Source organism: Streptopelia decaocto (genome assembly GCF_964273445.1).
Source record: "Streptopelia decaocto genome assembly, chromosome: 2".
NCBI classification, from domain to species: domain Eukaryota; kingdom Metazoa; phylum Chordata; class Aves; order Columbiformes; family Columbidae; genus Streptopelia; species Streptopelia decaocto.
The window spans coordinates 122,636,042-122,659,408 of NC_138655.1; the positions used below are offsets into that span (position 1 = coordinate 122,636,042).

The 23,367-nt window shown below is 41.6% G+C and overlaps 2 protein-coding genes across 9 annotated transcripts in view; one reads left to right on the forward strand and one right to left on the reverse strand.

The window, feature by feature from the left end:
- Nucleotides 1-2,771, forward strand: part of TOP2B (DNA topoisomerase II beta) — a 64,466-nt gene extending 61,695 nt beyond the window's left edge. For both annotated transcript variants that reach the window (XM_082046109.1, XM_082046110.1), the window contains exons 34-36: nt 1,229-1,345; nt 1,987-2,084; nt 2,286-2,771. In XM_082046109.1, the coding sequence (XP_081902235.1) occupies nt 1,229-1,345; nt 1,987-2,084; nt 2,286-2,447 (377 nt within the window). In that variant the 3' untranslated portion in view covers nt 2,448-2,771. The remainder of the gene's footprint in view (nt 1-1,228; nt 1,346-1,986; nt 2,085-2,285) is intronic.
- Nucleotides 2,772-2,822: 51 nt separating this feature from the next.
- RARB (retinoic acid receptor beta) overlaps nt 2,823-23,367 on the reverse strand; it is a 318,254-nt gene continuing 297,709 nt past the window's right edge. For 5 of the 7 annotated variants that reach the window (XM_082046117.1, XM_082046116.1, XM_082046115.1 and 2 more), the window contains 5 exons: nt 22,608-22,768; nt 15,176-15,352; nt 8,660-8,864; nt 7,240-7,398; nt 2,825-4,255 (listed from right to left, as the gene is read on the reverse strand). In XM_082046117.1, the coding sequence (XP_081902243.1) occupies nt 4,059-4,255; nt 7,240-7,398; nt 8,660-8,864; nt 15,176-15,352; nt 22,608-22,768 (899 nt within the window). In that variant the 3' untranslated portion in view covers nt 2,825-4,058. Of the gene's footprint in view, nt 4,256-7,239; nt 7,399-8,659; nt 8,865-15,175; nt 15,353-22,607; nt 22,769-23,367 lie in introns of all 7 variants that reach the window. The other 2 variants (XM_082046113.1, XM_082046112.1) reach the window with 1 other exon arrangement.

Consider the following 23,367-nt stretch of genomic DNA (forward strand, 5'->3'; position numbering starts at 1 on the left):
TTGCTGTATTACTTTTTCCAAGCTTCCTGGTAGGTCTTCATGGCTTACTTGGTTTTACTTTATGCTAATACAGCTGGTGTTTCTCAGTTGAGATACCTAGAGAGACCAATTTCAAGTTGCTTTCAAATATGGCTCCTGACTTCCATCTGAAGCACTGTTGCTTTGCTCCCCTAGTCTTATCTGAAATGCTGCCATAGCTAACACCATTTTTTCCTATCCGTGATGCCAAAGGCGGCTTTAATTTTTGTATTGTCAGGACCTGCTACTTGGACTACCCAGTAGGTATTATCACAAAAAGCTGGGAAGACATAACTGTTTGTGCAGTGACTCTCCAGTGGGTAGCAGCTGAAGGCATCATAGACAAAAATGTTTGTGGAGACCCTCTCTTGTCTGAACAAATTCCCCTAGTGATACTACAAATGGAAGCTTGAGTTCCACACATGTCCACATTCCTGATATCTGGAGTGTTTTTATATGCCTGTTATATTATCTTTAAGGTTTTAGTGGCTGGTAGTGTGTAGGTCAGTATCTGAGAGTTCTGCAAAAGACTGACTCATCTGTAAGCATACAGAAGACATTATCCAATGATCTTAACGGTCTTTTTCAACCTAAATGAGTCTGTGATTCTATCCCTTGTCACCCATTCTGTGAATGTATCAATGACTGTCTTTTAAAGATGGCAAGAGCAGATGCACAGAAGTGACTGGTTCTGTAAGAAACCCACAGATCTGTCCCCTTCCTGCCCTTTCTGCTTTTTCTGAAGTTCCTTTTTCACAGAGGTGATTGACAGAGAACAATGTTGCAGTCAATATGCGGTCTCTCAAACCCCTGCAGTTGAACCACTGTGAAGGCAAAAATGTCCCAAGCAGCAAGCTGTGTCCGTGAATGCTGTCATGTCTGCAAATGTGTTTAAAGTATCCAACTTGGAGAATTTCTGTAGCTGCTTTAGTTACTGGTAACCTGCTTTGTGCTCAAAGAGATGAAAAAGTTGTTTAATCACAAACACTGAACTTACTGAATGCACTGATGCATCTCAAAGTATGACAAAGGAATCCTCCCATTTATACTATGCAGTTTTAGCGTAAATGCTGAAGTATGTTTCCCCCAAGTGCAGAAACCTCTCATCTTGTTTTAATATCTGCCATTTATGCTATAACTGGAATATCTAATAAAATCTAACCAATATGTGAATTTAACAACTTTAGTATATATCTCTAACTTCTAATAGCAAAACTAGATGTGCCCCCTAAACCTAAACGAGCTCCCAAGGCCAAGAAGGTGGAAACTGTAAACTCTGACTCGGATTCAGAATTTGGCATTCCAAAGAAGACCGCAGCACCCAAAGGTAAGTGTTTTGGTGCTGTGCTGCTCAGCACTCATGTCTGTGCTCTCTGTAACACAGGCTCACAATATTTTTTACAAGGAAGCAGAACTAGTGTCTCTACAATTAGATCTTTGTTGATTTATTAGTAAATTAATCACTAGTAGCTTACTCAGCTATGAGCCTTTTCTGTGACAAATACAGCATACTGAATTTTGTTGACAACTAATATGCAAACTTTTTATCTGACCTTCACTGTTGTTGATAGTTGAGGCTGATAGTAAATTTACTAAATGGCAAAGGTGAATTAATGCTGTGTAATCAGTACAGAAGGTGACCGAGGACTTGTAGTACTTCAGAAGTCTAGAAGTCATTGATCTAATGAAGTTTGTCCCTGCCTTGAACTGACAGATTGAATAGTTAGGGTGAGCAGTAACTTTCAAAGAAGCATAAAAGATTTAAAACTGAGAAAATAAACTATATTTCATTTTACTGCTGGTGTGAAGAAGCTTGAATTGTAAACTAAATTTGAACTGTAACATGTAGACATACTAATGTTGGTAGGGATTTTTTTTCAGTTTTCTGAAATCTGGAGTGTTTTTTTTTAAAAAAAAAAAAAAAAGAAAACACAAGACGAAAACAAATCATATTATTCTCTTGTGTAGGAAAAGGTAGAGGGGCAAAGAAAAGGAAAACATCCAGCTCAGAAAATGAAGGTGAATACAACCCTGGGAAGAAAACACCTAAATCAACACCAAGCAAGGTCAGTTTAATCTATTCTCTTTTCTCCTAATGGATTACTTTACATAAAGGTACATGTTTGTATTATAGGGTGTTAATATGATAATGGGGGTTTAGGTGTGGTTAGAAATAAGCTGTTAGAGAAGGTTTCCTTCAGTTCTGGATATTAAAAGGGAAAATGTGCAGAGCATAAAAACTGATATGTCTTTTTATTTTCCTAAAGAAATCCAAGAAGGCCGCTTTTGACCAGGACTCTGACGTGGAAATCTTTCAGCCAGGCTTTGCCTCCGAAACCGCCCCAAAGCCACGGACAGGCCGGGCTAGAAAAGAAGTTAAATATTTTGCAGAGTCTGATGAAGATGATGATTTTGATATGTTTAATTAAGTGCCCAAAGAGCACACAAATGTTTTCCAACAAATATCTTGTGTTGTCCTTTTGTCCCTTCTGTCGCAAACTTTTGTACATTTGACTTATTTTATGTGATAATGTAATTGATGGTTTTTATTATTGTGTGTAGGCATTTTAACATTTTGTTCTTACACCTACAGTTTTATGCTCTTTTTTACTCATTGAAATGTCATGTATTTGTCTGACTGGCTTGTAGAGATGTTCTAGACAGCTGTGCTAAAGCACATTTTAATTGTCATGGTTGCAAACAGGAAACCTGCTTTTTGAAATGAAGTTTAAACATTAAAAAATGGAAAACTACTGTGTGTATGTGTAAAATTTGGACTACTTCTACACAGGGTTTTTTTAAAATAAATATATTTTATTCTTTGCCAGGAGACTCCATGGAAAAAGGTAAACAGTATATGAACATAGAAAGCATTGTTAAACAATCTCAATGTACAAACAGAGCCAGTGAAAGTACATCACAGACTTGCTAGAATATATAAAAAAAAAAAAAACCCACTAGTGCTTTAAATGAAACCTAAGAAACTGACACTTTAAATCTGTTAACCATTCTACCACAGTTTTCACTCTGCTTCATGGTGATTTAACAAGGCCAAGAAGGCAGATTCTCTCCTCGTGTTTCTGGAAGTCCGAGCTGTACTTCCCTGGCACCTGGAAGGCTGGATAACCCAGTGAATTCCTGGCAGTCGATTCTCTAGGAAATACCCTCGACTCGCCGCCAGTTCAAAAGCTGTAAATGAGTCATCTGGTTCTCATCCCATGAAGTTTCCCTAACAGCTTGTGAACAAGTAAACAAACCCATGGTAACACTGAAAAGTGTTTCTGCCTTGGAGGCTATCATCATTACTGAAGAACTGTAGTAGCTAATTGTGTAGCTCGGTCACCAGCCAGGTAAGAAACCACGTCTTTAAATTTTAAAGTGACATTAACAGTGGAACAAATGACATCTGAATAACTGACCTGGCAGCTAATGCTGATACTGTTGTCTCTTCTGCTAGTGCAGTGAATTTTTGTATACTTTTTACAAGGAAGGAGATGCAAACTGAGGGCATCAAAGACACGTTTTCATATTAAACTAAATCAGACGGTCCTTTAAACTTCCTTTTCTGGATGTGCACAGGAGTCCATTTCACATGGTTGGTGTCTTGATCGTTTTAGGTATGAGAGACAAAAGGAAAGCACCAAACATCCAGTATAGAAAGTACAGCCATACATTTGTATGTACAAAGTCATCAGGAATGCAACCAGAATTTGAAGTTTGAGATCTGTCGTGTCACCATGCAATCTTGAATGTTCAGAGGAGAAAACAGAAGCTTAACTATCTTTTTTTTTTTTTTGCATGAAATGGCTGATTTAGAGTTTCAAAAGTTTGCATTTTTCTAGTTTTAAGAGTTTAAACAGCAAGGAGTATATATTGATACATATGAAAATTCCTTGGTCCTTGTTGAGTTTTTATCTATATATATACACATATATAGATATATATTAAGTCCAGAAACTAAGCAGCAGTAAAAATGTTTCTCTTGCTTCTCATCCCTGTACATAAGGTATTAGGAATGTCTGAAGTAGCTGGAAAATGTCTTATTGCACCAGAGGGGACTGACTGACAGTGCTGTTATCCACTGAACTGGGGGAGATACTGGGACTGTGTTCTGCAGTATTTCCATTTGAGGTTGGGGTCAGTGGTTCATGTCCTTCAGAGTTCTCCAGCATTTCCTGAATAAGAGGTGGCATGGATCCAGGAATTTCCATTTTCAATGTAATGACACGTTCTGCACCTTTAAAAAGAGAACAAAAAGCCCTTCCCGTTAGGACGATTCATACGATTTCCTTTTTCCTTGCATCATCAGTAGCAATTTCAGGGTATGTTATTTTAATGGATTTGGTGTCCCCTATACTTCTTGCATATAAAATTACATAAGTGAATGACTTCATTACAAGAAAAAGGAGTTAGGTGAAGGCTCCTTAACAAATTAATTTAAAATTACGACATAGCAAGTGATATTACAATACAGGTAAATTGGATCAACTGCTTCTTTTCATAGAAGAAACCAAAACGTCGTTAAATTATACTGAAAAACTCAATTAAACTGTGGTCACAGAGACAGATTTCTAAATTGGAACATACTTCCCAGTTTTTAATCTCTACTGGATCTGCAAGGACTATAGAATGACAAAAATTCTGGCTGATTTGTGTTAAATAGATTATGCGAATCCTGTAAGAGAACTACAGCAATGTAAGGCAGAACACTTCTTTCCCATTTAGAAAACTGAAATAAGAATCAGAATTTAACAAACCGTTGTTTTATAAAAGAACAAATTCAGGCAAAAGGATACTTTTTTTAACCACAAAAGTACACAGTAACCTTAATACTGTTTACATCTGACTCAAGGGAAACTAACTTACTGAAAATAAGTTAATAAATGTTCAACTACTGAGTGGTGAAGACCATAAAGAGGAGTATTTTGGATATACGGTAAAGATTCTGTTCCACACCAAGGCATGAATGTGCTTTATATATTTGCTGCTGATGGGAAAAAGATTTTTCTTACTTGGTCATCCAGCAATTTATAGCCATAAACCTCAGCATTCAAATATCTGGTCTACAACATTCCATAGGATTCCTGATCATCTTAAAATTTGAGTCTAATGGAATAGGAGTCCGTGCTGTTTAAAAGTGAAGGCAGGCAAGAAAAGCCAACAAAATTAACAAGAAAATAGTCAGGCTGCAGAAGAGACATTCCAGCAGAGAGAACCTTTGGATATATTCAGCTGCAACACGTGCACTGGAGAGCGGGAGCTGTCAGTCACAGAGCTGAGCCCAGAGCAGAGGGAGCACTTACGTTCCAGCCTTCGCTGAGAAGCTCCAAAAATCATCTACTGACTCCAAGTGAATACCAATTAAAAAGCCTCTTAAATAACTGTTAGGAGCAAAGGGGCAAGCACTATAATTTGAAAGAAATTAATGCAGAATTAAGCTGAAAAACATTGGTAGTCTGAGCAGTGCTGATGAACTAAATTTGGCCACATTAAATATCTGCTTTCTACTGCTATGGAGTAGGCCAGGTGAAGTACCACGTGTTTGTGCGGTTATTCCCATGTAGACCCACAGTAATTTTTCAGGTTTTAGAATCAAAGAATCATAGAAACATTTAAATTGGAAGACACCCTCCAGATCATCAAGTCCAACTATAACCTAACTCTGGCAGTAAACCATGTTCCTAAGAACCTCGTCCTAAACACCTTTTAAACCCCTCCAGGGATGGTGACTCCACCACGTCCCTGGGCAGCCTGTTCCAATGCCTGACAACTCTTTCTGTGAAGAATTTTTTCCTAATATCCAATCTAAACCTCCCCTGGTGCAACTTGAGGCCATTTCCTCTTGTCCTATCACTTGCTACTGGGGAGAAGAGACGAAACTTCCAATTGCATACTGGGATAAGAGAACTCTGGACACAGTCTCTTTCTTCTGTCCCATGAACACTTAATTCTTTTGTGACAACACTTCTAATGCCATAGACGAACGTAGTTCTACAAGGAACTCTAGTGTAAGGAGACGTTCTCAGTCTTTTCGGCTCATGCTTGCTTTGGTAATTGCTTTCAGGGATCATGTACCACCAAAGTCATTATCTCCTAATGTACATCTTTTCAAATGAAACTCGAGACACACCCACCCCTCCAAAACATCACCAGTCTTTTGGTACGGTTTAGTTCTACCATAAAACGTTAATGATATAATTAAAGTTAAATACTTATGTCAGAATAGAAATAAGAATCCTTTCTTGTGCACTGCACATAAAGACACAGAGCTGTGCTCTCGAGGAGCTGGAAAGCTCCGGCAAAGAGGCAGGAATGTGGAAATAGATTTCCAACAAGCAAGAACAGTAGAACGAAAGGGCTCCCCTCAATATTTTTAGAGCTTGGTAGTGCTGTGAGTTTATTTTGTAGGCTCAGTTGGATGGAACTTGCTTTCCTTTGGGTAAATGGCAAGCTCTAGATAACTGGGTATGTGGTTCCTTTTTGAGAATACTTCTGCTTCCTCCAGGTACTCTTTTGGTACTAACCTCTAATTAGATTGCTCACTTTTAAAAATAAACATAGCTACAGCTTGACCTCTTAACTTAGATATATATTGTTTAAGGTGTAACAGTTCAGGTTTTAATGTAAATCAAATGTATTTACTTCAGCGATTTAACTGCCAGGTTTTTTTTCCCTGAAGTCTGCTCAAATACCACGTCAAATGAAATCAGAAATTTTTTCAAAAGCATAAATCCAGTCTATAGCTACACAGGTACCTGTACCTATGTGCTTGCTTATCAACCACATACAAGACTACAGGCAGGTTAGAAGAATTTTGGGTTAATAAGTGTTTTCTGCTGTCTATAAACAGACATCGTTTTTGAAAGCCATCAGTGACACAAAGTACATGTTGACCTGTACCCCCTTGTAAGCATTAACAAGGGTTGAATTCTGGGTTTTATCTTGTCTTAAAATGACTAACAAAGAGTTCATGCTAATGATTTGCTAACCCACTTATAGCTCAGGCATCATTTGCACTGTAAGATGCATGAAGAATGTGGCACCATATATGCTTAAAGTAGAATCGGTTTAAACATAGGAGTTCCATAAAGAAGAAGGGAAGAGAAAGGTCACAAGGGCCTTTATTAGATATATTAAAAAAATAACAACCCAGGTATGTGGGCCAGTTTCCTCTGAAACGCAACACTGACACTATCGCTGAGTTATGGGGAGACACTGTACCTTTTGCACTGATGCTACGAAGATCTGTGATTTTCATTAAGATCTTTGGGAACATATGAGGCTTGTTGGGTCGTCTCTTTCGGATATAAATTTTCAGTGCTTCCAGCAATGGTTCCTGAAGCTTATCCACTTTCGTTGGTTCTTCAAGGTCCTGGCGATCTGTAGAGAAGAACTATATCACTCATATGATTTTAAATATATATGTATATATATATATATATATATATATATATACACACATATATATACAGTTTTCACAAACTCCAAATCACAGAAGGTCCTCCATGTTCTTGATTAGAACTCCCTGAATTTCATCTTTCTTTCCACTTCTGACCCACACTCTGTAGTGAGTATTCCATGGGAAGAGGACAAACCATGACTTTCTGAAATGTAAACTCATTTTTCCTTGGTGATTGGCAAGGTTTGTCATTTGAGTGGTCCAGAATCACCAGTTTGCTCTTGTGCCTCCCTCTCCAAGGGAAAAACACCCTGCTGCGAACAATATTTCAGAATTACTTTTGTATGTGTCATTGATAAGACATTACCACTGGGTAGCAGCAGATGGCAGTGCTAGCTTGAGTGACAACAAATGTCACCCATCCCGGTCACATACTCGTGACATCTGAGAACCCATCAATGCTTTTGATGGGTTGTGGTTAGGGACACATAAAATCAGAATGATTTTGCACTAAAGGGCTATTGTCAACAAAGACTGACTCTTGTTTCTCAAACATTCTTGAGTAGCACCCGGTTTGTATTTCAACAAAATGGCCCAACTAAACAAGGTGTGTTTCTACTGATAGTCCAGATTTTGAAAAGGAGGTTATTAAAATAACAGAAATTTACAGAGGATTTTGGAAAGGGTCTGAGACTTTGCTTTTTGTTTTTTAAAACCACCATTTAACTCGAAAAATGTCCCTTTGAAGTTGTAATCAGTCCTCCCCCAAATCATGTCATCAGTGCCACGATGCTGATTTTGAAGTATAATCTATTTTTTTTCTAAAGAGAGTTATCACCAGTGACTTCTGTGTGAATGTAACTACAGGCACGTGCATGCAATTATATTTATGAGTTAAAGCTGCATAATGGCCATAACAAAGGAAATTCACACAGGTACCCATATCCCACTTATAAAAAGTGCAGCAGGGTATGTCCTGTAGTCCTTTGTCAGGCAAATAACAGGATTGGTTGCTTGACAGAATGACTCAATTAATTTTAAAACTTATCAGTAATAAACCTGATAACTATCACCAGCGGGAAACAAACCTTTAGTGTTGTGTTATATCATATATAATAATATTGCGCATATATATTTTACAGATACGTTTTAGTACAGGAAAGCAAAACAAGTAAAACGTAAATTAAGATTTTATCGTGTCTTGTCCTTTTCAAGCGCATCCGAGCTGGTGCTGTGCGGTACCTCCACAGATGAGGCAGATGGCACTAAGGAGACCCGTCTCTGTATCATCCATCTCCAAAGGCAGGAGCTGGTTGGCAAACGTGAACACGAGATCGGTCAGCGGGCCAAAGCCGGCGTTGTGCATCTGAGTTCTGTTCAGGGTAAGGCCATCTGAAAACGTCATGGTGTCTTGTTCTGGTGTGTATCTTGTGCAAATTCTAAGGATCTGTAGACAGACAAGGGAAAAAAAAAAACCCAGACATAAAAAATCAGAGGAATTCAATATTCGATCCATGAGAGGTTGTTTGTGTTTTCTCGATGTGGCAAATGACCCACAGAACTGCAGTACACAGTCACGTCAAAACAATCCGAAATCAAACTATGTTTGGTTCAAGTAGCACAAAATTTCTCTGGTACAACATAAATATACTCGATTGACTGTGGGTATTTTTTTATAACACAAATTAAATAACAGAAATTTTCCCCCGAGTTATGAAATAATCAAAACCTCGATGCAAATCTCACCACTCAGGTCACCAACACCACCATAACTTTCTCATAAACTGCTCCTACAAGCACCTAACTACAAGACGCTATTGCACTGCTGATCTAGGAAGATCACAGAAATTTCTCACCTCTTTGAGCACACACACACACACAAGTATTTCATTGATTCTGGGGATCAATTTTGTACAGCAGCGCTTCTCTAGCTTGTGCCCTTGGTGAAAGATACCAAGTGAAAGAGCATTTGAGGGAAGGACGGGGATTCGCGCCTCTAGACACAGAGGAATGCAAAATACTGAGTAGAAGGCTGCGGATGCTCTGCACTTGGTTAGTGAGCACGGCTGGGGGCGCGTGTGTGAGCGCTGCCACCTCTCAGAGCAAACCCAGCATCTGTCCCACCACAGACTCCGCACAGCACAGGCTCATTTGTACAGCTGCTACGAATGAACACTGCCTTAAGGATCAAATAAAAGAGATGTCCATCATCGTGAAATATTTCTGTTTAATGTTTAAAATAATCAGAGGTGGGAGAAGGCCTATCCCTAAACTAAAATAAAACCAAACCTTGGAGAGGCCTAGCTGATTAGCTGAACCATATTTTTTCATGGCTTGACTGTATTTATTTCCCATACAGACATCCTACTTTGTATTAAAGATTCAACAAAAAAAAGATTTACATGAATGTGAGCGAGCACAGGGAGAATTTTAATTATTCCTATAGCTGCCGAAGCTCTGAGTCAGAGGCCCCGACACTTGGCAGCTGCCCAGCCTGGGCTTGGTTCTCCCACTTTCATCTTTCCCTGGCAACACTGCTCCAAATACACAGGGAGGAGAATGAGGAGGACATGGCATGTAAGAGACCTACAAGGAATTTTTAATTTCTCTTCTTAAATTCCTTGGTAAGGGACTTAATAGGGTGTATTTCTGCAGAAGGCTCTTCAACTCTTTTCTATCTCAGCAATAATCTTATCTCACATTGTGGGTATACGCTGAAGCGCTGAGACTCTATGTGGTTGGACAGGCATGTTTCACATCGTTCCCCTACCCCTAAATTAGAGTAAGCTCTTGAAAGTAATTGAATCAATGACCAAGAAAGACACAAATACAAAAGCACAGCACTCAAATTCTTCACTGACCACCAATTCCCCACTAATGTAAGTGATCTTAAAAGGCTGCTAGTAACTCCAAAGGTTTTGTGTAACAGCCAAAGTGTATTTTATCATTATTAGCAGAAATCAACATTATAAAGCATGGCACCCTGTCAGCAAGAGACAGCATGTTTACCTTACTCTGCACTGCCAGTAACCACAGGCATTTCTGTCCCCTAAAGTTTGCTGTTGGTTATCCTTTAAAATCATTTAAAGGACTGTATAGAAAGGAGAAAAACATGCAGAGTTTGTTGTTTTCAAGAAAACCAAGGTTTGAAAACTTTGCATATTTATTGAGAAACCCAAGAGCCACTTAGTTTCCTTCTCTAATGGCATGCAAGACAGTCTGGAGTGCAACTCTTCCCGTCTCAAGCCTGCACAGACAGCAGCTGCGATGACAAGGTATCCAGCTTTCGGAGGAACGAGGCTCTGTACTTCTTAAGCGGTGCTTAAGTGATTTTCCCTTAGCTCAGCTGGGGAGAACTGCATCCCTTTTTAATCTGGTGCTATTTTAATTGCTGAGCTTTAGCAGTGAGAGTTCTTCCCTCCACAGCCTCAGGACTCCCAACCCAACAAATTAGCAGAGCAGGACTCGGAGCTAAATTGGGCGACGCCGTGGTGTTTCCCGCAGGCTGCGCCACGTCGCACAGAGACTCCCAGCCCAGAGGGTCTGGGGTGCCCTGGGGCAGTTATCCCAAACCATGTGGAGGCCGAATGAATTTGGGGTTAGGTTACTCAACCCAGAGCCCCTGTGGGCGTGCACGGAAGGACACTTCCAGCAGCCTTACAAGATTTATCATTGAAACATAAAGGTCCCATGGAGTTTAGCTACTTCCAGGCTTAGGCAGCAACTGGGACGGCTTTTAGCACAAGGGAGACAACTTGAGGCTTCGTACCTCAGTGCTGCACCAGCCCTGAGCTGGAGGAGCCCGCGGGGGCTCTGCTGGGCACGGCACAGATGAAGCTCAACCACGTGTTTTCTGCAAAGCGCTCAGCATGACTGCAGCCGTCAGGGCTCAGGTTGCTCCTGCATTCCTCCGACATTCTCCCACAACACGCTGCTATTAAACTCTGAGACAGAGCATTTGGATTTTTTTTTATTTTTATTTAATTTGTGTCCTTCAGCAAGATCTGCGGAACACCATGGATATTGCTGATTTCACTGCTAAACCTTTCTTGGGCAAACTTCCAGTGTCAAAGTGAAGCTGATTCCAAGCTCATATTCACTGAAGAACATATGGGAAATGTCAACACTTCAAAATAAGAAATCACAGTATCTTTCTCCATTTTAAACTGAACTGCTGTCTAGAAGACATCCTCCTAATGTCCTCAGTGTTGTTTAGATTCTGTAACCAAGCCAAGTATTTCAGTTGTCACTCTGCTCTTAAATGCCACTTGCAGCCATAAATAAGGTTCCTGCCCACAACTAAAGGACCCTTTGTTTTAAGGAATATTTATATCTTAAAGCACCTGGGGTTCATATAAGCCAGTTACAAATCGCAAAGCAAAAACCCCGCAGGTTGCACAAAACCAGAACCATCCAGTAAGCTGCATTTATAAAACTGTTGCTACCATAGAATTGTTACTAATTTTAAACAGGTTAGTTAAGGCAAGCTTTTTTTTTTAATAACAAATCCTGTTGTTAGAGGTGAGCTGCCTTAGCTGGCTGGGACGGCTTCCCCAGAGGAGAAACCCAAGCAGGTGACTCTGAAATAATGAACGAACCTCCACAGCGCTGCCATATCCCATCAACACAGGTTGTTCCACTCACGCAAATGCCTTCCTAGCATCAAGACACGGGGTTTTACAAGAGCAAGCAAAAAATGACATTATTAAAGGTTAGCATTCAAGGACTTCTCAGGTTTTTATCCATTGGATTTAAGACAGGCTGGACTCTGGACTCTTTCCACATTCATTTTGCCAGAGCTCCGTGAGGCCGGGGATGCTCGAGCACTGCCGGGCCAGCTCACCAGCAGCACTTGCTTTTATGAGGGTTACTGACTGAATTTTAGTAATATTTATCCCTGAAACTTTTGGCACCAGAGCAGATATAAATTCCACCATCCTCAACTGGCGCCTTGTGAGGGTTGATGTTATTTCCCTTCCAGAGATTTTGCTTGTTTGTATATAAAACAATTCTCTGGCTCATACCCAGCAGAGTTTATTGAGCTCCTGTCAGCCTGTGTAAGGAGGGTTTAAGCATCCATGGTTTCAGGAACCAACTGAGCGAAGCTCTTGTGAAGGGTCTACAAATGCTTATGGCTCCCCAAGGCCCAGAGACAGCGCTGCCGGGTGGGCAATGCACCAGGGGGACCCCAGCCACCCCACCTGGCTCGTCTGGGAGCCCCACGCTGATCCTCCCACGTTCTATGGCTCTGGCCACAGGTCCAGGGGACGGCACAGCGGCGGGATCCTGGCTGGACACCGGCGAGGCTCACGGCCTCACAGCACATGACGGGCAGGCACTGGGGGCTCGGGCAGGTGGGGAGGGAACGGTGCTCACTCCACGTCTCAATGCACAAAATCAAACGTTCAAAGTGCTCCTCGTAATTAGGAGAACCAGCTTGCTGGGAAGGGGGAGTAACGTGCGCTATTAAAACACTGCTCCAAGTACTGAAATGTAGCTTAAATAAAGATACAGAGCTGCACACTGCAATTCCAATTATGTGCAGGTGATGTGGGTTTAATGGATATGGGCATTTTACAGACAGTGCACGCACTACGCGTTACAGTGCTCATGGTAATTATCCCTTTTTCTTTTTAAGAAGCACATAAAATAGTCGTATAAAGCTTGTGTAAATGTCGCGCAGGAAAGTTAGGACTCTCACAGAACCACAGAATCATTTTGGTTGTAAAAGACCTTCAAGATCACTGAGTCCAACAGTTAACCTAACACTGCCAAGTCCACCACTGAACCATGTCTCTAAGAACCTCATCTACGTGTCTTTTAAAACCTCCGGGGATGGTGACTCCACCACTTCCCTGGGTGGCCTGTTCCAATGCCTGACAGCCCTTCTGTGAAGAAATTTTTCCTCATATCCAATATAAACCTCCCCTGATGCAACTTGAGGCCATTTCCCCTTGTGCTATCACTGGTTACTTGGCAGGAGAGGCCAACACCCTCCATGCTACAACCTCCTTTCAGGTAGTTGTAGACAGTGATAAGGTCTCCCCTCAGCCTCCTTTTCTCCAGGCTAAACAGCCCCAGTTCCCTCAGCTGCTCCTCAGAGACTTGTACACCAGAACCTTCACAGTCTTTGCAGCAACCATGTCTTATCTGCTGCTGGCTTTAGAAAAGCTTCAGCTCCTCCATGCTGCGGGCAGCCATGGCACTCACTGCGCCCTCCTCACTCAGATGAGTCACCTTCTCTGGCTTAATGAAAAACACAGAGAATGAGCAGATGATTGGGAATGACAGGTCTCAGTGAAGTTTATAACTAGAGCTTGAAGGTTGCCACATGGCCACAAAGTAAAAGTGGTGAATTGCATTAAAGAATTAACCCTTTCTATCCGTTAATTAGTTAAAATAAAATCACAATTTACCATCTGCTTCACTATTAATATTCTTTTTCTCATCTGGCAACTGCCCCATGGAGGGACCACACACAGTAACAATGAGATGGTCAAGTCTGAATGAGCGCCTGGAAGACGGGGACAACGAGAGGCGAATGTTGAGCACGACAAGGCACCCCCAGCCTTCCCTTTTTTTCTAGGCTGGAGAACGATAATCCTTCCTGCTCCCGCCCCTCTTCCTCCTTCACCCATGTCCTCTAGAAGCAATTCTTCAAAACAGTTTCGACAAAACAAGAGGAAAAGGTCACAGCAGTTAACATCCTCCTCAATATGATCCTGTTTGAAGCAATGCACTTTCAGAAATTCCAAGATTAATTACTTCAACTTCAGTTTCCCCAGTTTAAACTCCTGTGTCACGCGAAAGAATATATCTACAGTAGCCATCCTACAATGTGCTGCTTGGCCGTGCTTAGCCCAATGAATACCTGAAGGCTTGTGCTCAGAAGAAAACATTTAAAATACGTTTAAAACATGATGAAAATACCATTTTACTGAAAGTTATTGCTATGACCAAGAATAAGAAACATGTTCGCAACTAAAAGCCTGAAGACCTCTAAGGTCTTGATAAAGAAATGCTGAGATCCCAGAGGGTTCCTCTGAAGGTCAGCGTGACAGGAACAACCAGAGACAAAGGGAGGGAAGGCAGCTTGCCTTGACATAGTGGCAAGGTCTGGAGCAAAACTCCAAGCTCATCTACGGGTTGTATGCTTGTCTATTTAAAATTAAATGACATTTAGCTAAAATTTCTACAGAGTCTGTTACAGCATCCATTTCCACAGGTGCCTGCAGCGCTGGTGAGAGCAGGGGGACCCGGGCTCCAGGTACTCCAAGTTCCCCTCTGCAACCTGCAAAATCCCCACCCTGAAGATCCGTGTCTTGTTCCTCTAATTACCTCATGACCACAGGTACAGCACATTCCTAAAATGTTACACAGCGGAATGTCTTTCTACGTATCCTCTATACAGAGCGTTATGTTTTGAAGGGAAGAGAGAGAATCGGATCCATCTTCAGCATTAACAATAAGGAAATTTTTCCAAAGCTGGTTGGTGCCTCAATATCAAAATGTGCCCTTCTTGCAACTATACTGAATCCACAATCGATAAGGACTTATTTTGAAAAGTATGTTCATCCCATTTAACACACATCTGTAGACGCACTCGAGTCCACTTGCGACCGTACCAGACTACCCAGTAAGTTCAGGTTTGCAACCATAAGGCTGGGGCAGTACTTGACCCCTTCTCACTGTCAATTACAGTAAAAAAAGCAACAGAAAATAAATTAGTAGCGTAACAATGATGTTAAAAATACATACCAGTATATCCAGGCAGGCTGCTTTGAGTAGAGTGATCTGGTCTGCAATGGTCAAACTCGTAAAGCCCGGCAATCGCTTTGCAAATTCCACTATTTTAATAATGCACTTTGTTGCAAGTTCACTGAATTTGTCCCAAAGCCCGAGGTCCAGTCGAACCCGATGATCTGCGCTGGAGTTCTGGCAAGACAGACAGAAGGCACCATAAATCAACAATGTCCCTTTTCAGTAAATGGTTTATAAGGGAAAGAAACAACAACCGAGTATTCCTTCCAGAAGTACTTTCTATTAACATTCCAGGCATTTTCTGCAGCTTGCTGTTGGGATGATGCTGGTTTTTAACTTGGATTAATCGTCTGAAAATTCCTTGGATACTTCTCTGCTACTTACGATTGCAGAGGCCATCTGTACAAGGAATACAAATTAACTTAAACATTTCCAAATGCCACTATCATTATTCTTCCTTGCCATTATATAATAAGTGCATTGAGACAGACAATTTACAGTTGTGCCCCAGAAAATAAAAATGAACAGTGGAACAAGAATATCGGGTCCCCATCTGGAAAAAGCAGCACAATATTTGGAACACAGTTTCACATACTTAAGGTCTTAGCAAATTAGTTCTACTTAATTTATCTGCTCTGTGCCTCTGCAAGAGTTTTACAGCATTCTCAAGCTACAGTCTCCCATGAATTAAAGAGCATTTATTTACACGATGTTAAGAAAAACACCATGTGCACGGATGAATGCTATATGCACCTTTGAGGGTGTACCCAACATATACCCTACTGTTCAAAGTGTTATGAGGACATTCCAGCTGCATCTTTCAGAGACTGCTGCCATATATTCATGTATCTTAATCGAAAAGTCTGTAATTTGCTAGGATGTGTAGCCAATTCGTGTTGTTTGTGATTAAACTCATGTTTTCATACATTCAGAGTAACCACTTAACGCTTGGAAAAGCTGAACATGTCGGCCAAGAACCGGATGACTCAAAGTTTCCTGTGATCTATTTGTTGATCCATTTTGCCTAACGAAAAATGGTGTCATGGGGAGACCTGGTGAGTCATTTCCAATCCACCCGTGACTCCCATGGGGTGACAAGAAACAGGTAACAACAGAGCTCTGAAATACCCAAAGCTCCTCTCCCAGTGCCTTCGTGTGCACTTTGCCAGCATTTGGTCCAATGCTGTTTCGGATGCAGCCAGCATGAGGGTCCCTCCTGGTATTTCATGAGCCACCACATTCAGTGTTGCAGTCACCTTCAGTATCTGGGTGATCTCTTCATTGCAAGAGGAATTTTACCTGTAAAAATATGCTGGTAATGATTTTGCCAAAGGCGCTGAGCTGCAACCGCAGAACACCAAAGGCAGAGTTTCTCTCTTCCACGTCTCATCGGAGCTTGTTGACTAACCAAGAGAGAGGCATCTCCAAAAAAAGGCCCACACATTCCAGGCAGCTATTTAAGGCAGGTAAGGGAAATTCCCCTCAGGTGGCAGCTTCCTCCCCAGCTGCAAGGGAAGCCCATGTGGTTACCTGCCTGGTTGAAGCATTGAACTAACTTTAAAGTTAAATGAGAAGAGTCTCACCCTAAAAGTCTAACAGATATGGCAGAGAAAAAGCAATTGAAAAGCATCCAAGTTACACGGATAGCACTTCCTTGGAGGAAATATCTGTGTGACAACTGGTGATGGCGAGGATGGCCACCTACTTTGAAACCTTTGAAGCCATCAGGTTTCTTCAGCTCATGGGAAGGATGCAGGGCCTTCCCTGAGGTGGATGAGCTGTGGTGTGAGCTCAGCTTGGCTGTGATGCTCCATCACCCCCTCCCAGAGCTGCATTCACAGATGCCTTGACCACTGTTGGTCATGAAGAGGAAAGTCCTGATAGGTTTTAAGTGGGACAGCAGCCCAACATTCACCCTCACTTACAACAGGGTGCAGATTTGAGATGGCAGTATTTATATTGGGCCCTTATTACAAAAAGTAAATGCTAACCATGCTGATCAGTTTGAAGGTGCATATGTGCTCTTCTCTGCTCTTTTTAAGCAATAATAAATTAACGTCATAATTTCTATTTCAGCCTTTTTTTTTTTCTTTTTTTTTTTTTTCTGGGAACTCCCTCTATTTTGTTTTGGTTTTAAATTGACAGAAAAAAAGACAGGAGAAATTGTCTCTATAATCCTAAACCTAAAGAATTGCCTTCAAAATGGTCCAAAACTAATGGGTTAACAGTCATTGTAATGCCCTTTGAAACATTTCTTTCGGCTACTGGAGTATGCATCCTTCAGATTTATTTTATTTCATCCTCAAGGACCTTGGTGAAATACAGTACATTGGAGAAAAAATAAGATCAAGATGTGCAGTCATTCAGGCTGTAATTAAATTTAATAGGCAGTTTATCCAGTTCATAGAAAGATGGCATAGCAGAGAGCTACACAAAGCAGAGCCTAAAGCAGGAAATCATTTTACAATAGGGTATCCATCTGGAAAAAAAGACGTTGCATGAAACCAGCAAGTGTGAACGAAATCTTCATCAGTATCATATGAGGTTACTTCATCATGCTGCAGTACTGGCAATGGGAAGTTTGACATGCCTTCTATTAAGAGTAATGCACGGCCGTCTTAAGAAATGTAAATCTAACTCACTATTATGCAAACTGAAAAGAAGGGGCAGTTAATAAAACACAAAATAACCGGGTGTTTTATTACGACGGGTGCCAGATTCCTCAGCGTTGGAGCTAATGTGGTTTACACATTATCTTCGAGATGCTACAAATGGAAAGACTTAACATTTTATTTGGTAATGAATGTAGCTGCAAGAGCCACGGAAAACAGCTAGGGTTTTAGCAGCATTTCTGAATATGTAAAACCAAACCAGACTCAATATCAATGTATAGGTTGAACAGTAAAATATGGGGTTAATAAAATGCATTTAGAAACAGAAACTCTGATTAAATTTGCCTGGGGAATCTTGTCTATCCATGCTGTGAAAAAGATGCAGACGCTATGACTTTTCCTGAATATTTTACTGAAGCGGTTCTTCGGGTGTCTTTCCTAGGAGCAGCCTTGCATGTTTTTCAGGCCTTTGCACCAGCGCACATATGGTGGAACAATACTGTAATACACCCTAGTGGCATCTTTATCAGTGGAAAAGCCCAACCTTGCTATGAAATCCAATTAAACAGCCATTTTTGCCACATAAATGGATCCCATTTTTTCCATCATTTTTGTTTTTTCATTGCAGGCTGCTCTTTCTCCCCATTAGCGATACGGGATGCGGTACTCACAGAAACATACACAGTAGCAGAATCCCCGCCGTCTTTAAAATCCACTTTACAAAGGCAACAAGGCTCACAGGGGCACTCTGCCCTAATCAGGAACACTCACTACACCTCTTTAGTGAAAGCAGCAACGCACTCTGGCTCCGGCGAGCTCACCAAGGACACGTTTCTGCTCAGTCCCAGCATCAGCAGATATATATACATCTATACATATATATATATATATATACACATATCCCTCTGCAATGGCACAAAAAAATAGCTGTGTAACTTCTAATCCCAGCACTTACGAAGGACAAAATGCCACTGAGATGCAAAACTTCTCCTCATCATTCTGAGATGTTTCTATGCAGCCAGCCCAGAGCAACCCGGGAGAACCCGCAGCAAAGGTCCGCAGAGTCGAAATGATTTTCTGTTTCATCCTCCCTTTGTCACGAGGCTGGATGTAACACAGCTGTAGACTTACGGAAAATACCAGTCTCGAGGGACAGGCAGTATAGTTACACTCAATTATACTATAAAGTATGACATCTCCAGAGAAATTACTAAGGCACTCTCTCTTACCTGGATGACAGTAATAAAACAGATCTATTTATGATGGACTTTTGAAATCCATTACGTTTAAATAGCTTGCTGATTCTCATCATTGGCAGAACTGTACTTGCCACTGCCCACCAAATGCAACTGTTAAGTTAAATGACCCAGGGAATTTAATATGAGTGTTATTCTCCCATTATTTTAAGTAGACTTTTATTAACTATGCAAAGTATAGTAATTATTACAGATAGGGACACTTCTTCTTTTTAAAGAGCAGATGAATATAAAAAAACGTAAGTGAAAATGTTTCTCCAAAACTGTTTTTGAACAGGTGAAAATACACAATGGGGGAAAAAAAAATCACCATGTAACCTTCCCCTCCGGGAAATGCTGGCTGCAGTGCTCAAGAGCCAGATACACGAGCCAAATACCTGAACAGATTTTTTCATGACTGTATCTCTACAAGATCCTTTTTTCTTCACTCTCTTATAGTTAAAAGTCTCTGCTCTCTTTAGAAACAAACAAAATCACGTTTTAAATCAGTCTGAATGACCATGTAACTGAAGGCGTGCAGGGGCCACGCTTGCAGAACAGTTTCTTCCATCCGCTGTTCCTATCAGTACGCAAGTGCAAAGCTCATGAAATTCAAGTGCATCCACATTGATTCAATGCACTTGCTTCTCCCCTCTTGCCTAAAGAGTTAAATAAAAAACTCTAAGATTGCAAAAGCAATCTGTGTGCTCCGCAGCGTGCGCACATCGTGCTTTGTGACTGTCAGCCTGCAGAACCAGGCATTAAAGCAGGTCTGGTGACAATCTTTTACCCATACTAGCTTGTGACTACCAAGAAGAGTGGTGTAGGCTTCTACCTCCCTTTGGACTCGGCATTTACAAAAAGGGCTGTGCGCTCTTTTTTATTTTTGACTTCTGGTCTCTGTTTCAAGTGTGTCCAAAGGAAAGGTTATTGCCTGAGTCCTGCCGTAGGATCAGCAGCTGGTGGTGATGTCCAAGCACCGGAGCTGTGCTCCTCTGCCCAGCACACACACCTTCTGCCTTTTGGGTCCTCCACCACTGCAGAAAGGCTCCTCCTCAACTCCTGGGCTGACGGGCAGCTGGAGATAAAGATGACCTGTACTCTGTCCCCAGTGGTACTGAGCAATATTCTTAATCCCCAAGGTTGTCACTGGGTGCAAGCAAGGGGGGCAGTGCTGTACTCTGTCCCTTCCAAAGCCAGGCAGAGACAGCAGTCACAAAAATGAGCTTACACTGAATTCCTACCTAAACAGCTGGAGTGGTCACCAGACCTCATGTAGATGAGAGATTTAAATACTCTACATTTTACACAGAGACTACAGGAATGCAGCAGAAGGACAGTATTTAGCACTGCTGCTATTAGTTTTGCCGCAGCTGTTGAAGGAAGCTGTACCGCTCTCAAAGATGCAAGATTAGCCAAAAATAACTCAGCATAATTTTGCTATTGCAACTTGTATAGTACCAAACCATGACAAAGCGGCCAGGACTTCAGGCACATGCAGCTAACTGCTGTGGACTTCCAAGAGACCAATGAGAAAAACAAGAAATCCCTTTCCTCGAGCTGTCCGATCTGGCCTGAGATAGAAATGACCAATATCCAGCCTTGGAGGGACTGTGGTCAGGTCATGGTTGCTGAGGACCCATAGACAGACCAGATGCATCCACTCATTACTGAAAGCACCTGGACCTACACAAGGGCTCTGAAATTCCAACAGGGGCTTAAACTCACTGTGGGGGTCAGCAGGAACCCAAGGAGGAAGGCAGGCAGCAGTGGTGGGTGTGATATGCCACAAGACCCTCTCCAGTTTCATCCACTTGTATAATTTCAAGGGCTAAAATATTAATGATACTTAAGCATCCAATACATAATGCAAGCGTATAGGTGCCCAGGTTTATCTTTCAGCCCTCCAGGATCTTTGGCAATTGCCAGCACGAAGAACCATCACGCCAGCTGCAGTGCACTCTTCTAACTCAGACGTAACACAAAAGCACGTACCAACACGCTCCCGTCCGGATGTACACCCCTAGATTATTCTAGGATAGCCAGGCCATTTGCAAAGCAGCCTGTGAGCAATAAACTCTGGCACGCATACCAGCCTGGCTACGCATCCCAGCTGCGGACATACGATCACCTCCTCTACAAAGCAAAAACTCACCGTCTTTGAACTGGGGAGATATTTTTCACACTCATTCAGAAGCACTCTCACGTTTGCAGAAGTGTGAGAGCCTGTTTGGAAGGTTTTTATTCACTCCAAAACGAAGACGCAACCACAGATGCTGAGGGGAGGGGTGGAGACCACTAACCCAGGAATTTCCATGACAGACACACTACGGATCCCACCGTCTCCAGCTTTGCCTTCGGTGGTGTCACCAGCTGGCTGCTTTCAAGCTTCCAGCCTCGCACGCTGCACTAGTCCCCAGGGCTCTGCCCGTGCAATATTTACCAGCACGCCCACGCTGGCTGTTTTGACTACATCTCACCCGAGCAGGGACAGCACCACAGAAGCCTGCAGAGCACAGGCACCTTCCACAGGACCAACCGTTTCACGCGGGTTTCAGAACTAAATGTGAAGAACGTTTGTGAAAATACATTTCAGCAACACAAAGAATGTGCTTTTTCCTAACATCTTGATGCGTATGCTTGCTTTTCTTGCACTTAAATGCAAAGTCTTACACCTAGACCTGAGAGTTTTGAACCCTGCACTTTGTAAATAGATGAATATGCCATGAAACAGCACGCCGCTTGCTCAAACAGTGAATATGGATGCCCAGATTGCTTTTTGAGAAATTTAACATTTGTTTCAGTGGCATTTACTCAAAACAGAGGGCAATCCAGTGACAGAGGTGTTTCACCTGACCTGCAGGGCTTGGTCCCAGCTCTACAGCTGGGGAACCATGGAGGACAAGGACCATGGGGGCAAGTATCTCCTTGCCCCAGCCACACCACACAAACTTGACACTGGATATTCTCTCTGAAATCAATATATATCAACTGGACTTCCCTGTATTTAGCAACATATATATGTATAGAGATGATTTATTTCCCTGACTCATCCTCTGAAGAAACTCCCACAGTCCTGAACTTCTCGACAGGAGGCTGATCTTTCATTTCTAAAAGCATCAAAAGTGTTTGCTGCTTTGTGGTATTTTGGTAGACGGGAGTGGAATAAACTGAAAATGAGCATTTCGGAAACCAGTTTATCTAAACATTTCATGTTTTCCTTGACCTTGGTAGCTTTGGGACTGTCACCAGTAATCCAGCAGCATTTAAGAACTCTCTACACCCACAAAGTTGTAATCTGCTGATGCACATGCAGAGATCATCTCTTTGGAAGCCAAGAAATTTCTAACGAATGATGGCATGTGACTGACTCACAGACTCCAAGCTTGTCTCTTGCAATACCGCTAAGTAATGCTTGCAGTTCAGTGCAGTTTCTCTTCTTCGGCATTTATTTTTGCATGCATACCCAAGTTTTTTTAAGGCTAAGGAGGTGCAAGGTGTGCATCTACTTCTGCATCTATCTAAAACATCTGAAGCCCTCAATGCAAAACTGCAGACATGTGCACCACAAACCATACTTACTGTAGTGTACTTTCCAAGCTGGCAGAGCGAGGGGAAGGTTTCCTGGTGAGCTTTCCGGATCTTCTCAGTAAGGTCATCCAACTCTGCTGTCATTTCATAGTTTTCTGTGGACTCCTGCTTTGAAGGTTCCTTCTTCTTTTTGTTCCTATCATTTCTGACAGCTACAGAAAAAGCAGAGACACGGATCACATGTGGTTATTCAGACCACCCCATGTTGCTCTTGATGCTCTATTTCAAAACACTGCAACATGCTTGCATTTTAAACATAAATTAAGTGGAGATAAAAATGTTATATACACAAAGAATACTAATTCAAGCTTAATTACTCAACTGTAAGAGTTAAATTCAATGGAATAATGATGAAACCAAATCTCTACAAGTGTTTGTTGTGGATGTGCCATCACGCTCCCATAGTATCTACCTTTCAAGAAAGTTTACTGCAACTTCACATGCATTGTAAGAATCTCAGTGACTTTGTGGGGTGGGATTTTTTCATTGTATAATATCATTACAGCTGTAGAAGGTGAATGGCCAAGTCCTCTGCAGTGATGCAGCTGGTATTTTATTGGATGCGAACAACACTAAAGAAAGATATAATAGTAACTGTCTCTCTTCTTAAATTTCATAGTACGGAAGATAACAAAACCAACACTAATACAAACTCCACCAAGCAAAAGGTATTTAAAGGGAAACCTAAATTTGAAAACAGCAAATGAAAGAAGATGAAACACATCAAACTCTGAAGATCAAAGGAGAAGCA